General features: G+C 42.4%; 1 protein-coding gene across 34 annotated transcripts in view; it reads left to right on the plus strand.

Moving 5' to 3' along the window:
* The window catches only part of APBB2 (amyloid beta precursor protein binding family B member 2), a 373,646-nt gene that overhangs the window by 237,277 nt on the left and 111,722 nt on the right, over nucleotides 1-24,647 (plus strand). For 10 of the 34 annotated variants that reach the window (XM_070615046.1, XM_070615041.1, XM_070615055.1 and 7 more), the window contains 4 exons: nucleotides 14,394-14,602; nucleotides 23,767-23,829; nucleotides 24,226-24,311; nucleotides 24,406-24,466. In XM_070615046.1, coding sequence (XP_070471147.1) covers nucleotides 14,394-14,602; nucleotides 23,767-23,829; nucleotides 24,226-24,311; nucleotides 24,406-24,466 — 419 coding nt within the window. The remainder of the gene's footprint in view (nucleotides 1-14,393; nucleotides 14,603-23,766; nucleotides 23,830-24,225; nucleotides 24,312-24,405; nucleotides 24,467-24,647) is intronic. The other 24 variants (XM_070615053.1, XM_070615049.1, XM_070615057.1 and 21 more) reach the window with 5 other exon arrangements.

The following is a 24,647-nucleotide window of genomic DNA, read 5'->3' on the forward strand; positions in this document are numbered from 1 at the left end:
CTCTTCAAGAGCATTTTCCTAGTAGGAAAATAATTTTAGCATATTGGCTGGAATTCGAGGCTTAGTGGGTTAACCAGTACATTTGTAGGTGAATAAAAATTAGCAAACAGTGATTCTAGTTCCTTCTTGGGTGTTATAGCAAAGTAGAACTCGACTCAGACTCAGCAGGTAGGCTGCTCGTGGCACATGCCACCCCCATTTTCCCTTCTTTTCCTTCCTTCCTTCCTTCTTGTCTCCCTTCCTCCTTTCCTCTCTCCCTCCCTCCCTTCCGTTCGTCTATCCCTCCCTCCCTCCCTCCATCCCTCCATCCATCTATCCATCTTCTTTTCCTTCCTTTGTCCTTCTCTTTCCTGTAGCTCTCATTTGTACAGATATTATCTAGGTGGCATCAGAGAATGAGATGTGAGCAAAGAGAGCCACTCCTAACTACATTCATTTACATTCAGAACCTTACATTGCACACCTACTGTGTGTGAGACATGTTTGTGGTACCTTGATTGATTAAAATAAAAAAGAGGAACAAGGCTGATCCTAAGGGACTTAGATCTGTTTAATTTGTGATTTTTTTTTTTTTTTTTTTTTTAAAGATTTTATTATTTCCTTTTTCTCCCCAAAGCCCCCCGGTACATAGTTGTGTATTCTTCGTTGTGGGTCCTTCTAGTTGTGGCATGTGGGACGCTGCCTCAGCGTGGTCTGATGAGCAGTGCCATGTCCGCGCCCAGGATTCGAACTGACGAAACACTGGGCCGCCTGCAGCGGAGCGCGCGAACTTAACCACTCGGCCACGGGGCCAGCCCCTAATTTGTGATTAATAGCATCTCTGACACTTTTTCTGAACTTTTTGCTATGGGAGACCTGCAACTTGAACACCAATTAGTTCCATATCCTAATCTTTCCAGAAAGGAAATCCTTCTAAACTTTGAGCACTAATTCATTGTTGGAGATTTTTGAGAATCATTATTCCATTTACTTGTCCTTTCCTGGAGTTTTGGCTCAATAACCTAATATTGTCTCATACTAAATTCTCCTTTGGGAAGTGTAAAAAAATGACACTCTCTACACATGCACCCCTGGCCGATGGGATCCACAAATACCCCTGCCTCTTTTCTGCTAGTAGCCCCAGAATCTTTGAAAAACTCAGCGCTTGGCATATCACGGTTTCGTTGCTGGAAAAGAAAAATGAAGCTCTTGTACAGGTATGTAGCAGCTAATTGCTTTTGCGGTTTTATTTTCCCCTTGAGAATCTTTGCTTTCTTTCTCCTGACCTAGAATTGGAGGGGTGGGAGGAGGCTATAGTAGATCAAAGAACTAAAACCTTGGGTCAAATGAATGGCTGGATGTTGCTTCTGGTTGGTTGGATCCTGGCAGACACTGCTTGAGGTTTGTGAAAAATTAGGCCCAAAAAAGTGTCTGCATTTGGTATTTTTGACAACTCTTGGAGATGAGGTTAAAATACTTAGATTGGTGGGTGGTGGAAAATGAATGTGATAACCAATTAAGTTATGTTTCAACAATATGCTGTCTTAGAAAGAGTGTGGGGGAAGTTGAGAGTCAGGATCCTGAGTTTCTTAACTCAGCTCTAGGATTTAGATCCCTGTCGGTTTGGGACTGAATATGGTTGCAAAGCGAATCCGTTAGAAGCTGTTTCTTTCCTAGGCAGTAGGTCTGGAATTCAGTTTCCTGCCATTAGGTAAATGACTTAGGATCAACTTCAACTGTTAGCAGTACAAGACTCTAAGATAACAGTGGCTTATTACAATAAAAATTTATTTGCCTTTCGCATAGAAACCTGGCAGTAGCAGTCCACTGATAGGGTGGCTGTGTTCCACAAAGTCTCAGAAACCCAAATTCCTTGGCTTGACTACTCCACAACCCCGAGGGTATAGCCTTTGTCCTCATTGTCCAAGGCAGCGAGTCTGTTCCAGACAGCAAGAAAAAAATATGCCTGCCAGCTGTTTTATAAGGAAGGTTCTTGGAGGCTGCCATACAGTCTTTGTACTTATTCCCCAAGGGTTAGACATTACCTGCATGGCCACACCTGGCTGCAAGGAAGGTCGGGAAGTGTATTCTGCATTCTGGGTTGCCGTGTGTCCAGTCAAAAGTTTTTATTGCTGTGGAAGAAGAGATTAAATATTGACGAACACCTTGAAGTGTCTGCTACAGGTAGCTTATTCATGAAACTCAAACACCAGGCTTCTCAGAGACAAACGGAAAAGTACAGAACGGTTTGCCCAGTTAACTTTATTATTTTAAAATTGTTTCCCCTTAATTACTTGTTGTACAACATGATTACAGTTTAGAACGAGAGTTACAAAATAAAACCACCCAGATTCAAGGTAAATTCATTATCACTTGCTGCCTTTGTACCTTCAGTGCTGTTTCTCACATGCTAAGTTCCTCTTAGATTTGATGCTTAAGAAAAAGTTTCTTTTGGGGCTGGCCTCATGGCCGAGCGGTTGAGTTCTCGCCCTCCGCTTCGGTGGCCCAGGGTTTTCCCAGTTCAGATCCTGGGTGTGGACATGGCACCGCTCATCAGGCCATGCTGAGGCGGCGTCCCACATGCCACAACTGGAGGGACCCACAACTAAGAATGTACAACTGTGTATGGCGGGGCTTTGGGGAGAAAAAGGAAAAATAAAATCTTAAAAAAAGAAAAGTTTCTTTTTTAATAAACTTATTTTATTAGATAATTAACACTTTGTAAATTTTTGGAGCAAGAAATTAAATTTCTCCTCCACTCCATAACTCTATTCTCTCATGTTATTTTATTGATTGAAATATATTGATATCTTTTATATGAGCTGCTTCAAATTCTTTTTTTTTTTTTTTTTTTTGGTGAGGAAGATTCACCCTGAGGTAACATCTGTGCCAGTCTTCCTCTATTTTGTATGTGGGATGCCTCCACAGCATGTGATGAGTGGAGTAGGTCTGTGCCTGGGATCGAAACCCATGAACCTGGGCCACCAAAGCAGAGCATGCAAAACTTTAACCACTCAGCTATGGGGCCGGCCCCTCAAATTCTTCTTTAATTTAGGTGGAGTAATAAAAAATAGCTTTTACCTTCATCTCTTTAAATATGTTTTTAAAAGTTAATCTCAGGAAAACATTTTTCTCTGAACTCTTCTGCCCCATCCATAGTCTAAAATCCTATTTTACATTAAATATTAAAGCTTTTCCACTAACCACTGGCAGACTGAACCATTTACTTCAGTTCTGCTGATTTTCCAAGGGCACTTAACCTTTGAAAATACACTTAACAGGGGCCGGCCTGGTGGCGTAGTGGTTAAGTTTGCACACTCTGCTTCAGTGGCCCGGGATTTGTGGGCTTGGATCCCAGGTGCAGACCTACACACCGCTCATCAAGCCATGCCGTGGTGGTGTCCTACATACAAAATAGAGGAAGATTGGCACGGATGTTAGCTCAGGGCCAGTCTTCCTCAAAAACAAACAAACAAACAAACAAACAAATCTTAACAAATAGAACAGTTCCCAAACAGAAATACACTGAGGTTTCTCCACACTGAATGACAACCAGTTTCCTATCCTTGATCAAGTTATTTAACATTGCTGAAATCTGTTTCTTTACCTGTAAAATGAGAATGATATCTCCTCTACCTGTGTCCCGAGATTTTGTGGAATCAAATCAGATAGGATTAGTTATAGCTTTTTGAAAGTCCCATAGTGCTGTAGAAGTGCCTGCCCCTGTTCTTGTGTCAGAAACAAAATATACACAGTTTAATCTGTGGGAGTCTCGTTCTGTGTGCTCCCACACACAGTTTGATTTTAGAAAAGATGGCATCCACTTCAGCTCGCTCTTTTAATGTGCTGATAAAAGGGTGAATTATAGTTTGTCATGGAATACTGTGTCTGTTTCCCAGATTCTCAATAATCATCTTTTGTTCTAATATTTAACATGGATGGGAAGTCAAGTCCTAACCTGCCATCATTTAGAGTAATGATGACCTTGACATCGGTCAAGGCAACCCCTAGAATTGCTTCCTCCTCCTTGTCATCATTGCTGTTGTGTACCTGCCTGAGGAGGACCACAGCTCTAAGAGAAAAGTGTGTTGTATTGAAGACCTTGCCAAAATGATGGAGAGGAGGATTGGCTCTATTTAGTATACTTTTAAACCTGTCTACCTTGAAAGAGTGTGGTGCCAGTAGTAATTCTCTCTGTCTAATTGTATGGAAGCCAAAGAAAGATTCGTGCCCATGGTGGTATTTTGTCTTCTCCAACTGCTTGGTGTATCATAATAATCAAATGAGAAAGTTGTGTGGTTGGGTTGACTGAGGATATGGCAGCTGGACACATTCTCTGATTCATGTTGTGCAGTAACTCTCTGCTCGATTTCCGTGTAAGCACAGATCTTCCTAGAAAACTGTGTTTAGGACTAAATACCCTAACTTAAAAGCAAAGAATAATATTAGGACTAATTTGTTGATCTTCCTGCCAAACCTGAATAATCCTATCTGGCATTAGACAAGACGTATTGCTGCTGTTCAATAGGTGAGTGATATAATCAGACAACCGGAGGAAAAAGTAATAAGCCTGCCTAGCGACTTTATGTAAATATGTTGTGACCTTTGCTTTTTAAAATTATCAAATTGGGGCCGGCCCAGTGGCGCAGCGGTTAAGTGCGCACATTCCACTTCGGCGGCCCTGGGTTCGCTGGTTCGGATCCTGGGTGCGGACATGGCACCACTCATCAAGCCATGCTGTGGTAGCCGTCCCACATATAAAGTAGAGGAAGATGGGCATGGATTTTAGCTCAAGGCCAGTCTTCCTCAGCAAAAAGAGGAGGATTGGCAGCAGGTGTTAGCTCAGGGCTAATCTTTCTCAAAAAAAAAAAAATTATCAAATAATTGCTGGTTTCAAGAACATGCTCTCCTGCACCCATTCTCCATTCATTGTGATGAGTAGACTTGGATTTTGGAGATTTGTTGCTTTTAACACAGGTTTTTCCCAGCACTTCTTGGAAAAACGAAATTGAGGTTACTGAAATGCTCTGTAGCTTTCTTAAAGTAAAATGTGAATCTTCGCTCAAGTTTTAAGTTTTTATTTTTAAGTTTTTTTGAGGGAGAAGATTCTTAAGCCTGTGGCTTCTCAGTAGTGGTTGTAAATTATGCTGCTTTTTACTTTGTGAACACTCTAAAAGGAAATAGTGTTCTCAGGCTATATTTCATACCATCCTAGGATTTTAATATCTCCTTTCATAACTTGTAAGAAAATTTATGTTTTATTGTGCATTTAGGTGTTTAGAATGATGGTGATATTTAATCTTTCTGATGATATTTAAATATTCTGTAGCCAGGTCATATGATTAACCTCAATTGTATGTATGTATAGATACGTATGGGTGGATGGATATTTACAAATACCAATTTTCTCTCCGGATAATTTTTAGCTGCTTACATCTCATGCCTTTTAGTTTCTAACTTCATCTTTGCGGAGTCCTCTTGCCTCCTGTATTATGTTTTCATTTTGGCTAACAGTCCGTGAACAGAGAGGCATAATTTCCCTTTATCTTCCACCAATATCAGATCAGTTTCCATTTACATACTTTCACGAGGGCATGAGGTAGAGCAGAAGCATCTCAAAACAAGGATGTCTTGAATAATAAAGCACACTTAAACTTTGCTCTGACTTCATTTCTGCTTCTTTAATGGTTCCACTACATGACATAAAACAGCCACATGCTGATTAAAGAAGTGCCACATACTCTACCCCATATGTTCTCTTGTGATGCATTGTTTCTAAGTTGACATGGGAGTGGCCAGTGCTTATCATCAAGTTTTCTTGATCTGAATAAAAACTGCCTTTTTAATAAAAACACATTTGATGGTTGCAAACTCTCAGAAATCTGTTTTCTTAAATGAAATGCACTGTGGTTGATGCCATTTCAAGAATGTTTTGTATTCCTGAATATTTTTCCCCCAAAGTTACATTTGAATGAAGCAATTAAAAGCTAATAGTAGCAAACCTTGACTGAGTGGTTGCTTCGTGCCGACTTTGTGCTGGGTGCTTTGTTCCACATCAACCCTATGAGATGGGAGCTGTCATCAGCTCTGTCATACAGTGAGCAGACAGGCTATTAGAAATTAAGCCATTTGTCTGAGATCACACAGCTAGCCAGCGCTGCAGCTGAGGTTCAAGACTGCCAGCTGACTCCAGCGCTCCTGTCTATGATAGTAACATGGCCCTGAAACAAGTCTGGCGGAGTAAGCCCAGCACCAGACTATGTCTCCAGTGAGTTTAAATTAAGAAATTTTGTGTTGATCTTATGCCAAAATACTTGATAAAAATATACAAGGTTTGTAGTGTTACAGGCCCAAATTTAAGGACCATTTAAATAGCGAATTCTTGGAATATTTACTCAAGAATCTTTAACAGAAAAATCCTCAGCTACAAATAGCTCCCTATTTCAAGGACACTCAAAAATCTTAATCTTAATTCTCCAAAGAAACATATAGGAAAAAGTGTTAGGAAATTAACACTCTCAAAACTGTTAAGAATTTTATTACAGCTCTTAAAACAATGCTACCACAGGAAAGCTGAATTGAGTGCAACGTGTAATTTTTCTAAGGCTCTGGTAGACGTTTCAGGGTCTCAATTATGGCGTGGAAATAAGTATCGAGAAATAGAAGAGGGCTTGAAACTGTTTCTGGCGCTCTTTCCTCCCTTCTGTCTGGCAGGCTGGCGGGTCAGAATTCTGAGAGCTCACAGATTTTGGACACCTTGGGGCTTGTTCCCACGTTTCCATAGTCCTGGATTTTGCCAGTTCCTTTGGCTGAGGACAGTTTCACACCAAATTCTAAGCAGCCTCTGTCTGCTGCTTGGAACCCTTAGCAAATCTGTTATAAATGATGGAGACCTGGAGACCTGGCTTCGTGCTGTTGTCTTCAGAAGTTGGTGTTGAAGTTGGAGGAAATGAAGAGCCTTGTTTGCTGTCTTCTGACAGTGAAGTCCTGGGTCCAGGAAAAAATAAAGGGACTAAGTCGTGAGAGAGAGAGGCAAAGGACGCAGACTACTGGGTCATCAGAAAAAGAGTTTTAATGCTAAATTCAAATAGTTTTGATTAAAGCATCTGGCTCCGTCAGGAGTAACATTGCTAAAAGTGTAGCCAGCAGCAGCTGCAATGAAGACTTCAGAAGAGAGTTTTTTCTTCTCTAAGAATGCGAGCATTGTGCACATTACTCTTCTGATTTTGAAAACAGATCACACAAGACCTTTGAGAGTTTTCCTTTGCGTAGAGGGTGAATCCTTAGCCCTTGTGGCCTTAAACCTTATCCTAGACCACTCATCTCTCTCACTTGAGTGGCTTTTCCCTTGTAATAACATAACAGGCTCTTTCCTGCCCCATGGCCTTTGCACTGGCTCTTCCCATTGCTGGATTGGCGTTCTCTTATCTCTTCCCAAGCCTGGCTCTTGTAGTTTAGGGAGACATTGCTCCTCAGAGACCTTCTCAGACCATCCTGTTCGAATAGTCCATCCTGTCCCCAGGCACAATTGATCACATTACCTAATTTGCCTCTTTTGTTCGTCACTGTATTCCCAGCTTCTAGAATAGTGCTTGGCATTTATAGGAGGCCCTCAATACAAAAGAATGGATGAGTAAGTGGATGAATGAAGGAGTCAATATACATCCACATTTTTTATTCTGCAGAGCCAGTAGTTAGACAGAGTTTGATGGAAAAGAGTAATTACCTTTTCTGTTTTCGTAGGCCAGTAGTTCTTAAAAGTGTGGTCCCCAAACCAGCCGAATGAAATCACCACCACCTGGGAACTGTTAGAAATGCAAATTCTCGGGCCACCCCAGACCTACTGAGTCAGAACTCTGGGGTGGCTCCCACCAATCTATATTCTAGCAGGTTCTTTAGGTGATTCTGACTCTTGAAAACCAGTGTCCCAGGTCCCTGATTCAGGGCCTGGGTCCATCTAATGGCCCCTGCTTCCCCAGCCCTGGCACAGAGTAGACAGGAGATGTTTGTTGAATGAATTAATCCATCTCCTCTTTCCCCCGTACCCCCTCACTCCGTGCCTTGCACACTGAAGGCACTGGGTACACAAAATGTTGAGGAAGGGAGTGAGTGCCATTCTGAGGACCCGAGGGAAACCTTTGGTGCTCTGCACTGCAGACCTTGCCAAATTCAGAATCCCAGCTCACCCATTCCTCCTCCTTCTGGCCTCCAGAGCAGAAGAGGAAATTTCCAGCTGCTGCTAGATGCTAATTTGTTTTCATTTGACCCTTGGGTTCCTGCAGGTGAGCCCAAGGGAGAGGATGATTAGAGTCCTCACACACAGGCCCCGCTGGGGAGGGGAGCAGGGTGGGGAATGGGTCCCTGCAAAGACTCAGGGTGGAGCCAGGCCAGTAATACAGGCGCCGGAGGTGACGGGAAGGGGTGGGTCTTTGCTGCTCACGGATAGGCAGGCTCCTTGTTCCCATGCCAAGTATTGCTCTTGGCTCAAGTGGCTCCCAGCACAGAGGGACTTTCTGGGGCTCTCAGCCTTGCTATTTTTACACTCTGACTTCCAGGCCCTGCTTCCAGAACAAAACCACAAACAACGAAAGGCCCACAGAGCCACTTTGAAAGGACACCCATGGCTTTCAGCTCCTACCGCCCTGTTAGCCCCTGGCAGTGCCTTCAGCGAGATGCAGTGATGACAGGAGACCCTCAAGCATCTTAGGTGCAAGATCCTGTAGGTAGGGGAGGAGGGAGAAATAGGTAGACTCTTAGTCTCTGCGGTGGTTCCTGAGCGTGGAGTTTGATCCTAAGGCTTCTGATGGGAGGGGCTACAGATACCTGGGCCAGCAGGAGTGGCTGCCTGGATGTACTGAAAGCAGAATTAGGGAGGGAGGCACAGAAAGGAGGACCCTATGGAATGCCTACATTGGAAGTGTCCTCACGTTGATGTAGCCAGGCCGGGTGGTTCAGGGCTCAGAGCCGGTCCTGGGCCAAATCTTGCTGCCCTCACTTACTAGCTGTTTGACCTTAGTCAGGTCAGCAGGCTGGTCGGTCTCATAGCCTCAGATTTGCAGCCATTGTGACTTTTTTCTTTTGTTTCCATCCCTATTTATTTATCTTCTACATACCCCCAAATTCGTACTGATTTTTCTCAGGTCTCTGAAAAAGTAAAATCCATTTCGACATAGGGTCGTAGTTTACCCCCTTGGCTTTTAACCAAGCTGCTGTCCTCTCTGAGCCTTAGAAACAGGGATGACGGTAGTGTGTCATTCGTAGGACAGCTGTGGACACTCCATGAGCTCTTGGAATAAAGAAGCAATAAAGGAGCTGGGTGATTCAGCCCACACTCATGTCGGTGTCCTTGTTACTTTTACTGTTACTAACAGTATTTTTGTTACTAGCTCTTAGAACCTTGTGGCAGCGTTAACAGCACTTGGGTTTAAGCCTTGAAAGGCCTAGATTCTTGTCCTGGCTTGCTAATATTCCCACCCTTGCCTTCTAGCTGGAGTTGATGTGATCATTAGATGTGGGAATGTGTATGAAGATGTGCTTTACTTTATGGGTGGAGAACATTTTTTTTCCTAATGAAGGCTCCAGACCCGCAGCGGGGTGGGGAAAAACTCAAGAATCCTACAGATACAAGGCAACTTTATTCATTTGGGGATGGTTTGTGTTTGAGAGAAACCTAGGAAAAAGTTTAGCAAATCTGCTTTAAATTAGACAACAGGAGACATAAATATTTATTTTTAAAATTATGGGGGCTGGCCCCATGGCCAAGTGGTTAAGTTCGCGCGCTCCGCTGCAGGCGGCCCAGTGTTTCGTTGGTTCGAATCCTGGGCGCAGACATGGCACTGCTCATCAAATCACGCTGAGGCAGCGTCCCACATGCCACAACTAGAAGGACCCACAATGAAGAATATACAACTTTGTACCGGGGGGCTTTGGGGAGAAAAAGGAAAAAAATAAAATCTTAAAAGAAAATAAATAAATAAAATAAAATAAAATTATGAAAAATTTTTTTAACTTCCACTTTAATTGAGAGACTGATGGACAGACATCTGCAGAAAGAGAAGGTGAAGCGGAGGCACAGCCGGCCAAGGGCATTGAGCGTGATGGGATTCCAGAAGCCCGGCAAGGCAGGGGCTAACCTCCTGACCTCTGACCTCCCCGGGTCCTCAAAGTTCAGCCCTGCTCAGGGAGTCTGGTTGGACTACTTCTCCAGGGAAAGAGTCACCATAAGATTATCTTCTTTTATCCTTATTCTTTGAACCACGATGATCATTTAACCCTGTAAATTCTGTAGTGAGTATTTTCCTTGGACATAAGAAAACATTTTCTTTATGGTATCTTAAGATTAGTGAACTTAATTATTATTGAATTACTTAATTATTTAATTACTTTATCTATTTATTTGTTATTTTTATTTATTTGTTTATTTGTTTATTTTATTTGTTTTATTATTTGGTAATAAATTTATTAAATAAACTTATTATTTAATTACTTTAATTGCTTAATTATTATTGAATTACTGAAAAATTAGTGAACTTAATATATGACTATACTGTTGGCTGGAGACCTATAACATATTATAATAATGATAGTAGCAATAGCAGTGAACATTTATGTAGTGAACATGCATATTATATGGCCAACCTTTTTTCTGCGTGTTTTACACACTACGCGGTGAGGTCAGTGCTATTTTGATCCCCATTTCACAGATAAGCATCTGAAGCCTAAAGAGGTTGAGTAACTTGTCCGAGGTCATTCAAATAGTGAGTGGCTGAGCCAAGAGATGAAGGTCCCGTAGAGAGTTCACACTCCTGGTTTCCAATCCAGGCTGCATAATGTGGTGTAGAGTCTGACCCTCCTCATTTCTGGTTTCACCAGAGTATTTACAAATCCTCTGCAGGCTTTCTATAGATCTCTCCATTTTAGCTCTCCTATACATCTTCCCTTAAGTAACCCCTGCAGTCGTTCTGCGTTCCACTCCTGAAGTTGGGTAATTCCGAGATGGATCCTGTGGTTTGCTCTGTGCTACCCAATGCTGAATCGAACTTCCGAAGGTGACTGTTGCACAGTGACCCACCTAAAAGGAAAAAAAGTTCTCCAGTGTGGAGATCTTTTAGGATATTCTCACTGAAAGCTGAGAATGCCGTGTTGTGATTCCAGAACTCTAAGCAGCGCTGTCAAGGAGGGGTGCGTGACGGACACTCAGTTTGAGGAAACTGCTGAGAATCACAAGGGCAATGAAACTATCAACCACAGCTTCCTCTCCGTAGTGTCGGCTCCTTGGCTTCAGCAAAGCTTCATTTAGTAATTTTCTGAGAATCAAAGGGGTTGGAACTTTCTCCTCTAATCATCTGTTGTTTACAGGTTTTCTCATATTGATTTAGTCTGCATGCCCTCCTTCATGCCGTGTCCACTGTGGTACCATTCGCGGGCAACCATTTTAAGCTGCTTTGCCATATTTGGAACAATCTTGTGACAGAACCGGCTTCTTGGTATTTAGATATGTTGGCCTTGCTGTACTCTTGCCTTAGGTGTGGTTTCAAACTTTATTTTAAGCAAAAATTTTTGAAAAAAATACCTAATCCCTATTTTCAAGGAAAATCATATGCACGAGACCAGTGTTTCAAACAGTTAAAAATGATGCTGCTGTGGTTGAAAGGCTCCAGAAGGGCCTGGAATTCCAGCTAGCTGCACCACTGTCTTCCTCCCCAATTTAATGACAATTGAAAACCACTGACCTGTTGAATAAGGTCCAAGGTACTTATTTAAATGTGTACATAGTTTTATATAGGAAAACAAAGCAAATTGGGGCTATGAAGATTAAACAAAATGAAGTGTAATATGGTTGAGGTGCCTTAGAAAGCTGTATTTCTTACCATTCCTTGTGGAACCTATCAGTAAAAAAAACCAAAATCTCAACTCAAAGACTCTTGGCCTCCAGCCCAGGACTCTTTCCCATTTATCATATTATATTTCTTTTTATCCATAAGAACATTCACATTTACCATCAAGGGAAGTAGACATTGCTCTTAACTAGAAGCTAGGATTCTTGGGGGTTGTGAAGTTGCTTTGTTTTGTGAAATTGCACAAAAATGATTTCTTCAGAATTCCTCTTTTGCTAAGTGCTCCCATTCTAATTCCCATCATTCAGGGACCTAATTCATTCATTCATTTCTCCCTCCTTGTTTATTCATTCTTCCTTCCTATCTTCCTTCCATCTGTCCATCCATTTATCCATCCATCTATCCATCCAACGCATTGTTATTGAACACCTGCCGTGCTAAGTTTTGGGAATATGATGGTGAACGAGACAGATATGATGTCTGCTCGCCTTCACAGGGCTTACAAATAGTGCTGGATGATGTGAAAGGGCTTCTATAAATGACCCTAGAACTGTTAATAATATTGTAGATGTGCCCACCTCACTTCCCCTCTCATCATCATCAACTTTTAGCAATGGAATAAACCCCTTTTTTATTTTTATTCCAACAAAATTTCAGCAGAAACTTAGAATATAAACCAAATATAAGTGAGTGGGTCTGATTGAAGACAGAACAGCCCAATTCCTGCCATGTAGCCCAAAGCCTGTCTCGTGCTGCCCTCAAGGTACCACCTCAGACAGCCAAACCCGAAGGCCACCGACCTTGGTCTCTGTCCTTGGGCAGACACGATTTCATATTCTGATAGTAGTATGTAACTGTTCTTCATGTATACTAATGTCCCAGCTGTAGAGATAATTAGGACAAATGTGTAAATTCAGGCCTGCAAACCTCAAAAACCACTGAAATGGTAACTAGTAGCCTCTTTCTGTCCTCTCAGTGTCTGGCCCCAGAGCTTATCATCTGTGAGCCGCCAGAATGGGACAAAGGAACAGCCATGGCAGGGTTTTCTCCAACTTAATCCCGAGACCCATGTATTTTACCTTTCCTGTCCCAGTTGAGATACTGAAGACAAATTAATAGCAGAAACAACCCTTCCACCCTCTAAAAAGTCAGGACAAAGGAGTGTATACACGTGTTTATTTCAAGTTGTTTCTGCAGAATTTGGGTAACTTGAAATTATTTAGTGTGCTTAATTTCCTGTAGGGGGAAGGGAAATTTCCAAATTTGAGGCAAGTGGCGGTTTTGCCTCTGGCAGATTTAAATGAGAAAAGTGACTGCTGGGATCCCAAACAACCTCATGAATGCACATCTGTGCCCATAGTCTTAACCAACCTCTTTGTTCTGGCTGCAGCTGTAACAGCTTCAGTGACGCCTGCCCACATGATGCAGTGACATTTACAGAGCAAGGCCCACATGCTTTCTCATTTGAATTGCTGTAAAGCACTCCAGCCTCTTGTGAATGGCCACATAGAAAAGGGCTTCATCCTTAGAAGAAAGTGATCCCCGAGTTTAGAGCTCAAGTTTCTTACTTTTTCTGCCTACCTACTTTGGTTCAGCTGCCTGTGATTCCTGTATTTAGCCTCTATCTCTATGGGTTTCTTATTCTACTCCCTCTTCTCTCTCCTCTCTTCTCCAGCACTTTAATCCACTTCATATTCAATTCAAAGAAGGCCAAGAATGAGATTTTAAAAAGCAAATAGTAATTCAGTAAACTGATAAAATATTGATAAGGGCCAGGGATGGCTGAAATTGCTCAGTAGATGTATTTTATTTGGCCCCCTACAGTATTTGAAAAATTAGTTTCTGTATTTGAATGCCTTTGGACTTTGCACATGCTAGCCGGTTTGCCACAGTCCCCACTAATCTCTACTGTACTTCACACCCACTCTACTTTGCACATGTACATTGCTGGCCTATTTTGAGAGTCAGTCTGCTCCCTTCTTGAATTCCAAGGCTTTCTAGTCCATCTTCCTTGGGAATCTTCTGTGTGCAATTTGGAATTCTAAATTATTATGAAAGCCATTGCCGCTTTACAGATGTTTACAATCAAATAGGAGGAGTTGTTAAAGCAAATGAAAGATATAAATATAGTACTCATTTGTAGAAAGCAGTTAAAGAAAATAAGAGTCGTGCTCAGCCCATTGCTGAGAATGCTGTGTGATGCCAACCAGTAAATCTCACTAATTTACAAAGGGATTTGGTAGATTTTGTGTATAACCTTGCAAATTTTGCTTGGGTAGTTGATTCTGGCTAATGGAGCTTTAGCTTGTTCATAAAGTTGTTGGAGCCGTGAGATGACTAGATAATGGGTCCTTTATGTCTGTATTCCCAAGTGTCAACCTGCCGTTTCAGTCGTTGCCTTGTTTCTTTCCGCATTGCCCCCTTTACCATACCTTGCGTCTGTAAGACGCTTTAGTTCTTCTCATTTGAGCTGTGGACACATCTGCCTACTGAATTCTCCTGACTATTGGTACTGAACGTGGAAGACTGTAATTTGTTTCCTCTTTTAATAAAACCCTCTTTTTTCCCACTTCCCAGCAGATATATGGAGTGATCAGGCATTTCAGACCGATCCAGATTTGCCACCTGGCTGGAAAAGAATCAATGACATCGCCGGGACCTATTACTGGCACATACCAACAGGAACGACTCAGTGGGAACGCCCTGTGTCCATCCCAGCAGATCTCCAGGGTTCTAGGAAAGGGTCACTTAGTTCTGTAACGCCGTCTCCCACCCCAGAGAATGAGGTAAAATGGAGTGTCTTATTAACGGCTTGGTAGGGTGGCTGTAACTTGTGATTTCTCTTTAGACTCGTTGCTTCTGCCCCCACAGGTCATCAAGGTAAGCTTTTTGATTATCATGCATGTTGCGCTTGGAACCTCAGTAATGTTTCCTCTTAGTGAAGAGTGTTAATACCATCTTTCAGTAATGTTTTCATTTTTTAATGGCATTGGTCTCTTGAAGCACCATTCCAGGTACACAAAGTACGAGGGGCTGATTAATGAGAAGTGGTTAAGATTCCCTGGGGCTCTCTGAGGCAGTACTTTACTCTATAGGTGCCATTGCATGGTGCTGGCTCCATAAAATATTTACACACAGAAGAACATCTCTTGGCTAGACGCGTTATAATTACTGCATATCTTATTAGCCATGGGTTCATTTGACTGCATAGAGAGGATGTCTGCAAGAATAACCCTTGAGAGCCCTTACATGCTTAATCCTATTAAAAAAAAAAAATCTGTTTATTTAGCAGAAGTGACATTATTTTAGAAATAATTAGCAGCATAAGTTTCTCCTATCCCTGAGGAGGAAATCTGGATGTTTAAACAAAGAATTGCGAGGCATTTAAAAATTCGATTGTGGTATTTATTAATATAAAGACTCCTGCAGTGGACCTTTGTGAATTCTGATAACAAAATATTCAAGAGAATTGCAGTTGGAAAAGGTCACAATTAAGTAATGGCTTTTTTTGAGAAAAGTACTTCGATCCCTCAGCCCCAGGCATTTCTGCCTTTTTCTGACCACAGTCTTCGGTTCTTTAAACAACCCATTTTCTTTTACTTTCGGGACATGGAGCGCATTTGAACTCCGTCTCTTACCTGCAAAGCTTCTCTATATATTTGCAACTATCATCACCCTTCCTGTCTTTAAAAGTAGACATGTTGTTTCCATCACCTTTGATTATTTACTTCCTCTTCTCTGGGAGGCAGTGAGACCTGCATTCCAACCACGTTCCTGCTGTCACTGGGCTTTGGCATCTCACTTACCCTGCCTGGGCCTCAGCTTCAAGGGATGGGTTGGGGCAAGCTATACCCTCATTGGTAGACAAGGGCCTTGGGTGTTACTACTTGACTCTGATCATCAGGCACATGCTTCACTTCCACTGAATCACATAGGATTTTGTTGCTTATCACTGGGCCATTTTGATAACTTCTTATTGAAGCATAATATTCCTACTCCCTGAGCAAAATTTCATTCAGTCATTTGTTTATTTTGTGTTGGGGGATAAAGATGCACCAACACAGCCCTCCTCAAGGAGCTTAGCAAGAAGTAGAGTCCTCTTCCTGTCCCAGTCCATTTGCATCTTGGCATGTCTCCCTGGACCACAGGCCTCCCAGAAGCCAAGCCAGCTGGATGCAGCCTCTGCTCTCACTAAGGCTCAGCTATCTTCCCTCTTCCTGACTTGTACATCTTTTCTCTTGACATCTCTGTTAGAATCTCTTTCTCCATTCCAGACTTTATTCCTCTATTGCAGCCCTTTAACTGTCTTCACCAACAGGGGGTACCCTACAATTAGAGAATGCCAGGATGGGAAGGGACCGTCTGAAACCAGTATCCATACATTATAGACAGGGAAACTGAGGCACAGAGAGGTCAGTGACCACTGGGTCTAGAACTCAGAGTTTCTGAATCCTCCTGAATCCTAGACCAGAATTCTTCTCACTCAACTTCCCTGGCTTGGGAATTTCAGCCTGCTAGTCTTTCTTACTGTGCCAGAGGTGAGGAGATTACAATAACCTTGAGATACCACTTCTGTTCCATGAAGCTCTTGTCCTCTGAATGTGGAAGAAATGAAGTCCTTTTTAAAGCCTGCCTTCTGAGGCCAAGGTGTGGGTGTGGTGGAGTCCAAGGAGGGCATCCTGAGGTTTATGTGGCTGGGAAAGATTTGCCCTGAGCTAACATCTGTTGCTAATCTTCTTCTCCCTTTTTTAATTTTCCTTAAAGCCCCAGTACATAGTTGTATATTCTAGTTGTAAGTCCTTCTAGTTCTTCTGTGTGAGCCACCACCACAGCATGGCTACTGACAGACAAGAGGACAAAAAGTGTTGTGTCCACAGGAAGGGAACCTGGGCCACTGAAGCAGAGCGTGTAGAACTTAAACCACTAGGCTATCATGGCTGGCTCTGTGTGGCTTGGATTTTCATCTCTTTGATTAACATAGTAAGCTTTCATTTCCATGTTTTCTGGAAAAAGTCTTGGGAAGAATGCAGCACAGGTGGGCAGCTGGCCCAAGGGAAAATTGACAGGTAGCTTAGTTCACCTCTAATTCCTGAGCCTCCTTCTGAGGCCCACTTATGCCTGTCTTTCCCCCTCTCTGTGCCTGCTTCCCACTCCCATCCCATCCACTGCTCAGGGTCCCTTCCCAGGCTTAGATTGTGCCCGGCAGGCCTCCCTTCCCGCTTCTTCTCCTAGAGTTCATTGTTTCCCTCAGGCATCCTCAGCCTGCCAGCTGCTATTCATGACTTATTATGGTTTTCAGTGTATTTTCATTGTGTCATTTCATTTGTTCCCTTCAAGATTCTCATGTGGCAGAGAAGACAGCTGTTATATTCCCCATTTAAGAAAAGAGCTAACTGAGGCTCATTGAGTTGAATCACCATGCAACTGGTGTTAGGCTGGGCATACATCCAGTTCTCCTTCTCTAGATGCTGTGCTCTGCCCGGTACTATGTGAATTTCCACCTTGCTGTTGGTTCCATTCCTTCCTTCTGCTTCTAATCATGCCATTGTGTTGACAAAGTCTTCTCCCTCCAAGGAACTTTGTTAATGGATGCGTACTTTTTGGAGTTTCAGAGAAAGAGAGTGACTCATGTCCAGCACTTTAATAGACCAGTGGGATAGACGTTTTTCGGATTGATCTTTCAGTTGTTTACCTGATACACATTTTTCCCTCTGTCCAGAAGGCCATCTCTTGAGTCAAAAAACTGAGCACATTTAAAAGGTAATAAATTAAAATCATAGAGGCAAAGGGATGAGCAGGTAGAGAGAAGAGGAGGGAGAGGGTTGGGGAAAAGACTCAATATGTCACATACCTAGGACATGCAAATGCTGACGTAGATATTAAACAAGAAGCACTAGGGGTAATTGAGTGTATACAGTGCCGGACTCATGCCTTATCCTCATAAAACTGTTTACATCTGATACTATAGTTGTCATTCTCCTTTTACATTTGACAACATTGAGACACAGAGAGGTGAAGGAGCTTCCCCAAGATCACACGCCTAATACATGGTGGAGTCAAGCTTGATTGAAGCTCTGCTCACCCCCATCCCTACCCCATGCTTCACTAGACTGTGTGTCGTGGGGCTCGGGGAGCCTTGAATCTCTTCATCTCACCCCACGGGAGGGCTGTGCCATATGCAGAACTTTCTAGAAAATACCTTCTCTTGATAACACGGTCTCAGGTGCTAATAACAGTTGAAGAGAAATTATTTCTCTGATACCATTTCTTTGATCCCTAAGTAGAATCTATTTTAACTAATTTAGAAACATGAGAGAAGGCAAAATGTGAAGGCGGAGAACAAACTTGTAATAGATCATGTTAGAAATGCATATTTTATTCAGGTTTTTCCTGAGCTGGATTTAAAACAAAAAAAAATCAAATAAATAAGTGCCAAATCTGTTGACTAAGCTTGATTAAAGTTTAGGACTGAAAGCATCCTTACAGCTTGAACATTTTACATTTCACATTCCAAAGTTCACTGGGGAAGTGTTAAGCGCAGTGGATAATGTTTCTTCTGCACATGCCAGCAGTATTTTTGAAAGTTTATAAACTGGCCGGGAAGCATTTGCTGCTGAAATTTGGCCCATGATGATTTCCCTCCAATCCATTGATTTGTTCCAAATTACTTGGATGTTGAATTTTAGAGAGAAGAGGGAGCCACACAAAATATTTTTAGGAATAACCATTGGCCCATAGGCAAGTCTTACTTAAAATCCTTCTAACTGAAGGTGTTTCCCAGTTCCTTAGGAAGATGGTATGGAGGAGAAAGTGGGTCTGAAGCAAGGGAATGTCAAATTGTTTCTCAGGACTCTGATTCCTTCTTGATCATAATTCACTCTTCTTGCTGCATTGCTCATGTGGGAGGCTGAGCCGCTAACTCCTTAGGAGGGGCAAAATCCACGTATGGCATTGGAACCTACGATTTTCATAAACAATTAGAAATAAGGTAACATGAAGGAGCCAGCCTATCATCATTTTACTGAACTTCTTGACCTGATCAAGTAATCATGACATTTAGGGCTGGCCATGTGGCAAAATGGTTAAAGTTCCATGCGTTCCACTTTGGTGGCCTGCGTTCATGGGTTTAGATTCCAGGTGCAGACCTACTCCACTCATCAGCCATGCTGTGGAGGAATCCCACATATAAAGGAGAGGAAGATTGATGCAGATGTTAGCGCAGGGCTAATCTTCCTCAAGCAAAAAAAAAAAAAAAAAAAAGGAGGATTGGCAATGGATGTTAGCTCAGGGTGAATCTTCCTCTCACACACACAAAAAAGTAATCATGATGTTTTAGAGCTGTCAGGAACCTTCAAGAAAGGCCTAGTGAATGCTATGGCAGTATTTCTCAGCCTGGGAGCCAAAGACTGTGGCCAGGATCATCTCTGGGACTTGTAGAACATGCTGGCTCCTTGGTCCTACTCCAGGCAGCTGAGCTAGACTCTCCAGGGGTGGGACCTGAGAGTCTGTCTTTACCATAAGCTTTCTGGGTGATTCTATGCTGAGGAAGTATAAGAGCTGGTCCTCTAGTGAATCTAGTCTCCCTGTTTTTATCTCTGTGACTTCCTCTTAAATTCTTTGGCCTCATCTTAGCATCTCCTGGGACTTATTGCTCTCACCCCTCTGCCCTGAAAGCCCTTTTTCCACAGTGTCTCTTTGTAGTAGTATTACTTGTGGCATGTCAGTCTCCCTCCTGTGGGGTCAGGACCTGTGCCCCTCATCTTGTGTCCCCAGCACCTGGCACAGTGCCTGGTACATGGTGAAGTTCATTAAATATTTGCTGAATGAAGGAATACCTTCTTCGTAGCTGAGGGAACTCTTAGTTGACTTGCTGCAGTGATAAAGCCAGCACCAGAGCCCTGGGCCCCCGATGACCCTTCCCTAGCTTACTGTTTCTGCATTGCACTGCTGCTCACGGAGACTCATGTCATCACACAAGTGTTTGTCAGTCTGTTTACTGGTTTGAAATATATATATTTTTTTACTTCTCTGGATTGTGTTTGCATGATAAACCATAACTCTATTCTTCTGATAATGTTGCATCCAACAAAACACAGCATTTTAAAAAGAAGGGAAAAATAGACACACATATGTGGATACAATGCTCATGAACACTGCCTGACCTGTTCCTTGGAATTCCAGAATTCCAGGTGCTCTGCCATTTATCAAGGCTGCACAAACGAAGGCTGAAGTCTTGACAAAAGAGGATTAAGAAGCATAATTCATCACACTTTGTAGTCCATAGTCCCCCAAACTTTTTATTCTTACAAATGGCCTTATTTCTTTTGTTCATGGAAAGACTAGAGGGTAAGGAAACTGCCTGGGCAGCCAATACCCAGGCGCGAGTGCCCAGGCTGAGGGATGACGTTCTTGATCTCACTTTGTCCACACTCTAATGGGAGGTCGTCTTAGCCCTGTTTGATAGATGAGGGACTGAGCTCATGAGCAGGTGCAAGCAGAGGCAATATTTGAACTTGGGCTTTCAAGCAGGCTGCATTAACTTCAGAACTTCTGAAGTGCACGCAGAGATGATGTGATTACAGCTTCGCCAAAGCCCATGTCGAACATTCGAACGCTTTCCTCCTTACCCAGTTCTCAGCAGGTTCCACCCTCCAGCCTGGCTCTCCAGTTTGCATTTGATACCACCGTATAGACTTTCTCATCCTCTCAGACCCGATCCTCAAGAACACCCCGTTGACACTGTCAAAGGGTCAACTCTACTACTAGCTTTTTTCCTGAAGAAGGAGAAGGCATCATTTTTGTTTGATTTGTGGAATTGCTTTCCAAGATCCTAGAAGAGAAGTATGGAAGAGAAAAGTGCTTAGCAGTCAAGGTTATACAGTTGGTTTCCCGTAGTGGGTCCACCCTGGCACAGCTTCTGCTATGTGGTCATGAAGGTGCCATGTTGAAAGACCATGAAGGGTCATGATGGGCACCATGCTCAAGGCTCTGGGTCAATCCCCACTGTCGCCGAGGGGCTGGGCTCCAGGGCTCTCCCAGAGCTGACTGTGATCACTGCCATTGGGGTCAAGATGAGCACCAGGAGAGTACGTGCTTGGCTGTAACTCTGGCACCAGAACCTCTCAGCTGTGCCAGGCTTTAGCTGCGCTGCCTGAAAGACTATCAATTGGGAGGTCATTGCTCATGGAAGATAGTCTCTGTTCTTCTGTAGCTACCCTTGTTCCCTTTCTCCGTGTCCGTGTCTTTCCTGAGGACGTTGCTCCACCTGCCTTTTCCTCTCTTCTTGTCTCTTCTCTTCTTTCTCCTCTCACTCCCACCACCCAGACTACAGGCTGGGTTGTTTCTTAAAAAATTCTTTAGCTAAACTATTATATTCTCTCTTCTTCATTAAAAAATATTAGACGAATAGAATATGGAGTTCCTAAAATTTAAGACAAATTGTTTTTGTCTTTCATTGCCCTGAATTTTAAAAAAGAAAAATTGTGGTCACTTATATGGGGGAGAAAATTTCTAAAAATGAATATTTTTAAATATAGGAAGGAAAAATGGTCTTTTGGCCTAGTTATAACATAGAATGTTAGTCCCATTTTTCCTTACCTGAGTTTTGTCCTAAAGGGTTTCTTTAGGAGTACCCAAGTTATTTTAAGCTTTTGCAAAATCACCGTAGAGGGCCTTTGTTTATTTAAATCTGTCAAAGGTGATTGTTGTAAGTTTGCAAGATGACTGGTGTCTCCGTGGCATGAGAGTAGAGTCATATAGTCTTAGAACTGTAATCAACTTTTACTGTGTAGGGACCCCTATGTACAAAGAGTAAATACATGAAAAGTTTTAAACACACACACACACACACACACACAACTATTTTAATTAAATGCCAAAGGTTTTCTGAATACATGTTTTAAAAAGTACTCTTTCTTTCTGGTTCCAACACAGTATCTTTTGAGGATAATTTCTGACTTCAGATTCCTTTTGTCAGACACCTCCTCTTTGTTTTAATTTCTGCGACAAGAACGTGGTTACCTTGAGTCTTCCTAATCACCATCTGATAGCCTTTTTCAATGTTCAAATTAAATGAAAAACAAATACTGCGCACATTCAAACAGTGATAACAAATTGGGGTCAAATAGGCTTGTTTTGCTTTTTAAAAGGAAATTTTAGGGGCTGGCCCGGTGGCCGAGAGGTTAAGTTCATGTGCTCTGCTTCGGCAGCCCAGGGTTTCTCCCGCTCGGATCCTGGGTGCAGACATGGCACCACTTGTCAGGCCATGCTGAGGTGGCGTCCCACATAGCACAACCAGAGGCACTCACAACTAGAATATACAACTATGTAGTGGGTGCTTTGGGGAGAAGAAGAAGGAAGAAAAGAAGATTGGCAACAGGTGTTAGCTCAGGTGCCAATCTTTATGAAATTAAAAAAAATTTTAGCTTAAAATTTTTGATATTTCACGTTCTTATCATGAGTACTTAAATGATGGTGATCCTAAACCTTTCTTGGTCACTGGCCCCTCTGAAGATATGAGAAAAGTTGGGGATCTTCTCCCCAGGAAAGCACACATGTACAAACCCTCCACCCATTTTAGGGGCTTCACACGTCCCCCCAGCTGGCTGAGCATTGCTTTTGGAGATGGAATGAGGAGAGATAAGGCAGCATTCCTGCTCTTTTCCTCAATAAAAGAGATTATTTAAAAAAAAATAAATGCAGTGGTCTAAGTTCTATTTTATTTGGAAAAACTGCAGTTCAGGTTCCTAGTCTGAAAAAGAAAGCAACAATGATACCAACTGTGCAGTAGTGACAATGGATCTAAATTTGCAATGACTTTGCCCACCTACAGTCCACAGGGTCAAAGAAATGTATCTTTCAACACATGGAACCTTTGACCTTAGCTGCTTCTGCTTGGTTTTAGAAAAAATTCTCTTAACATTATGAGCGAAAGTTATGGGTCGATATTCCTTACTCATTTTCAAAGAACTTTAGTTGAAAAGTTACTTAGTTAAAAAGTTTCCATTGTTGATTTATTATACAAGAAAAGAGATTTGCCTGACAAATCAATGGAACAAATTCAGAAGGATGGCCATGGGTGTTTTATTAGTATTATTTATTTCCCAAAATCTTGGATGAAAAATATTTGAATATTTACTCAATAGAGTAGAAAGAAAGAAACATTTCCTTGTTGCCCAAGGTGAATGGAAGGAGTTGTTTAGATTCAAAAGTCAAGTGCAAGAATTCTGCCAATAGGGCAAGGCTTCATGCTTGCTTCTATAATTGTGTTTAGAAAGTCATCTCGTGATCAAATGTTAATTTGTGAAGGGGCTTGTCTGGCAGGGAAGTAGAGCTTTTTATGAGTTAGAGGAATTTACGTTAGATTGTTGGGGCTGTTTTTTGTTGGGTTAAATCTCAGCAAGATGTTGAGGCTGTGTTCCTTACCCTCTTTCTCCTTCATTGTCTTTTTTAGAGGAAAATAATTTTGACCTCCAGCTTTTATGCCCTCAGCCACAGACATTCCTCAGTTTCCAAACCAGCACACTCACAAGTATCATCCCACATTCCACTCCACCTCCGGAAAACAGTTCTGTGTGGTTAATGGAAGGGGAAAAGTTTCTTATGGAGTTAGGGATGGTAGGCATTTAACACGTGGAAGCATATTGTGTGCTTTTAAGGCCACATTTAGAGAATGGTTTCACTGTCTGCTACTAATGTTCAGTCCTTTGTTTTGGAAAGTGGTTAAAGCTCCATCTCTTTCCTCCTGCCCTGGTCTTCAGGTGGTAATCTAGATCTAGACAGAGTGAGCTAACAAGTTGCTGTTAGAGTGAATTTGTTCCCTAACCCATCCTGTGAATATCAATGCTAACAACAGTGTCTTGTGTTTTTTTTTTCTTTCCTTTCCTTTCTTTCTTTTTTGTTTTTTTTTAAATCAATGTGCTTTTTCCTGTGTGAATAATTGTATGTCTAGAAACAGCCATGGAGTGATTTTGCTGTTCTGAATGGGGGAAAGATTAATAGTGACATTTGGAAGGCAAGTATATTGTCAGATCTCAGATCATTTGCTATTGTGTCCTTTTTGCATGGCCGTGGCTGTATATTTTTCTTCTTCATGACTATCATGCATTCCACAGGAACGCAGTGATGGGGCTTCTTGCTAGGGCCATCCAGCTCACACACGTGTGGCCTTTTTTTGATGTCTCCCGTTGTGAATCACTTCAAGCTGATTGCCCCAGGTTCCCCGTTGTCTTGTAAGAACGACGCTTGCACCGAGTCAGCCTCCGGCAGTCCTTGCATGCATGCCTTTCTCTGCCTAAGCTCACGTACGCTCTCTGCCTCATGCCAGGAGGACTCTCCTCCCCTTTGATACCGGAGGCCATGTAATGGGCCCTCCCCCTTTCTCCATTAACAGGGATCTATTTTCCTCTAGGATTTGCATGCAGCCACAGTTAACCCGGACCCCAGCTTAAAAGAGTTTGAAGGAGCAACACTACGTTATGCATCTTTGAAACTCAGGTAGGGCATTGGAAGGACCTGCCATAATATGTGGCTTTGTGCAGCTGGAGTTGGCAATAGAATTCTAAGTCCAATTTTCTGTTTTTCTTCCTAGAAGTGCCCCACATGCTGATGATGACGATTCTTGTAGTATCAACAGTGACCCAGAAGCCAAGGTTTGTAAGAAACGTGCTTTCAGCCACCAGCTTATATTCTTGCATCAGTCGTGACTTTGGATAATGGCCCAGTTTTGATAAACCGTCAACCCAGAGGCACTTAATAAGTAGTTCTCCCTCCATCCTCTCTCTTTCCTGATCTCCTGACACTTAAAGTAAATCCCTAGGCCAAGTTAGGTTT

Source organism: Equus przewalskii, chromosome 3 (genome assembly GCF_037783145.1).
Source record: "Equus przewalskii isolate Varuska chromosome 3, EquPr2, whole genome shotgun sequence".
Taxonomy (NCBI): domain Eukaryota; kingdom Metazoa; phylum Chordata; class Mammalia; order Perissodactyla; family Equidae; genus Equus; species Equus przewalskii.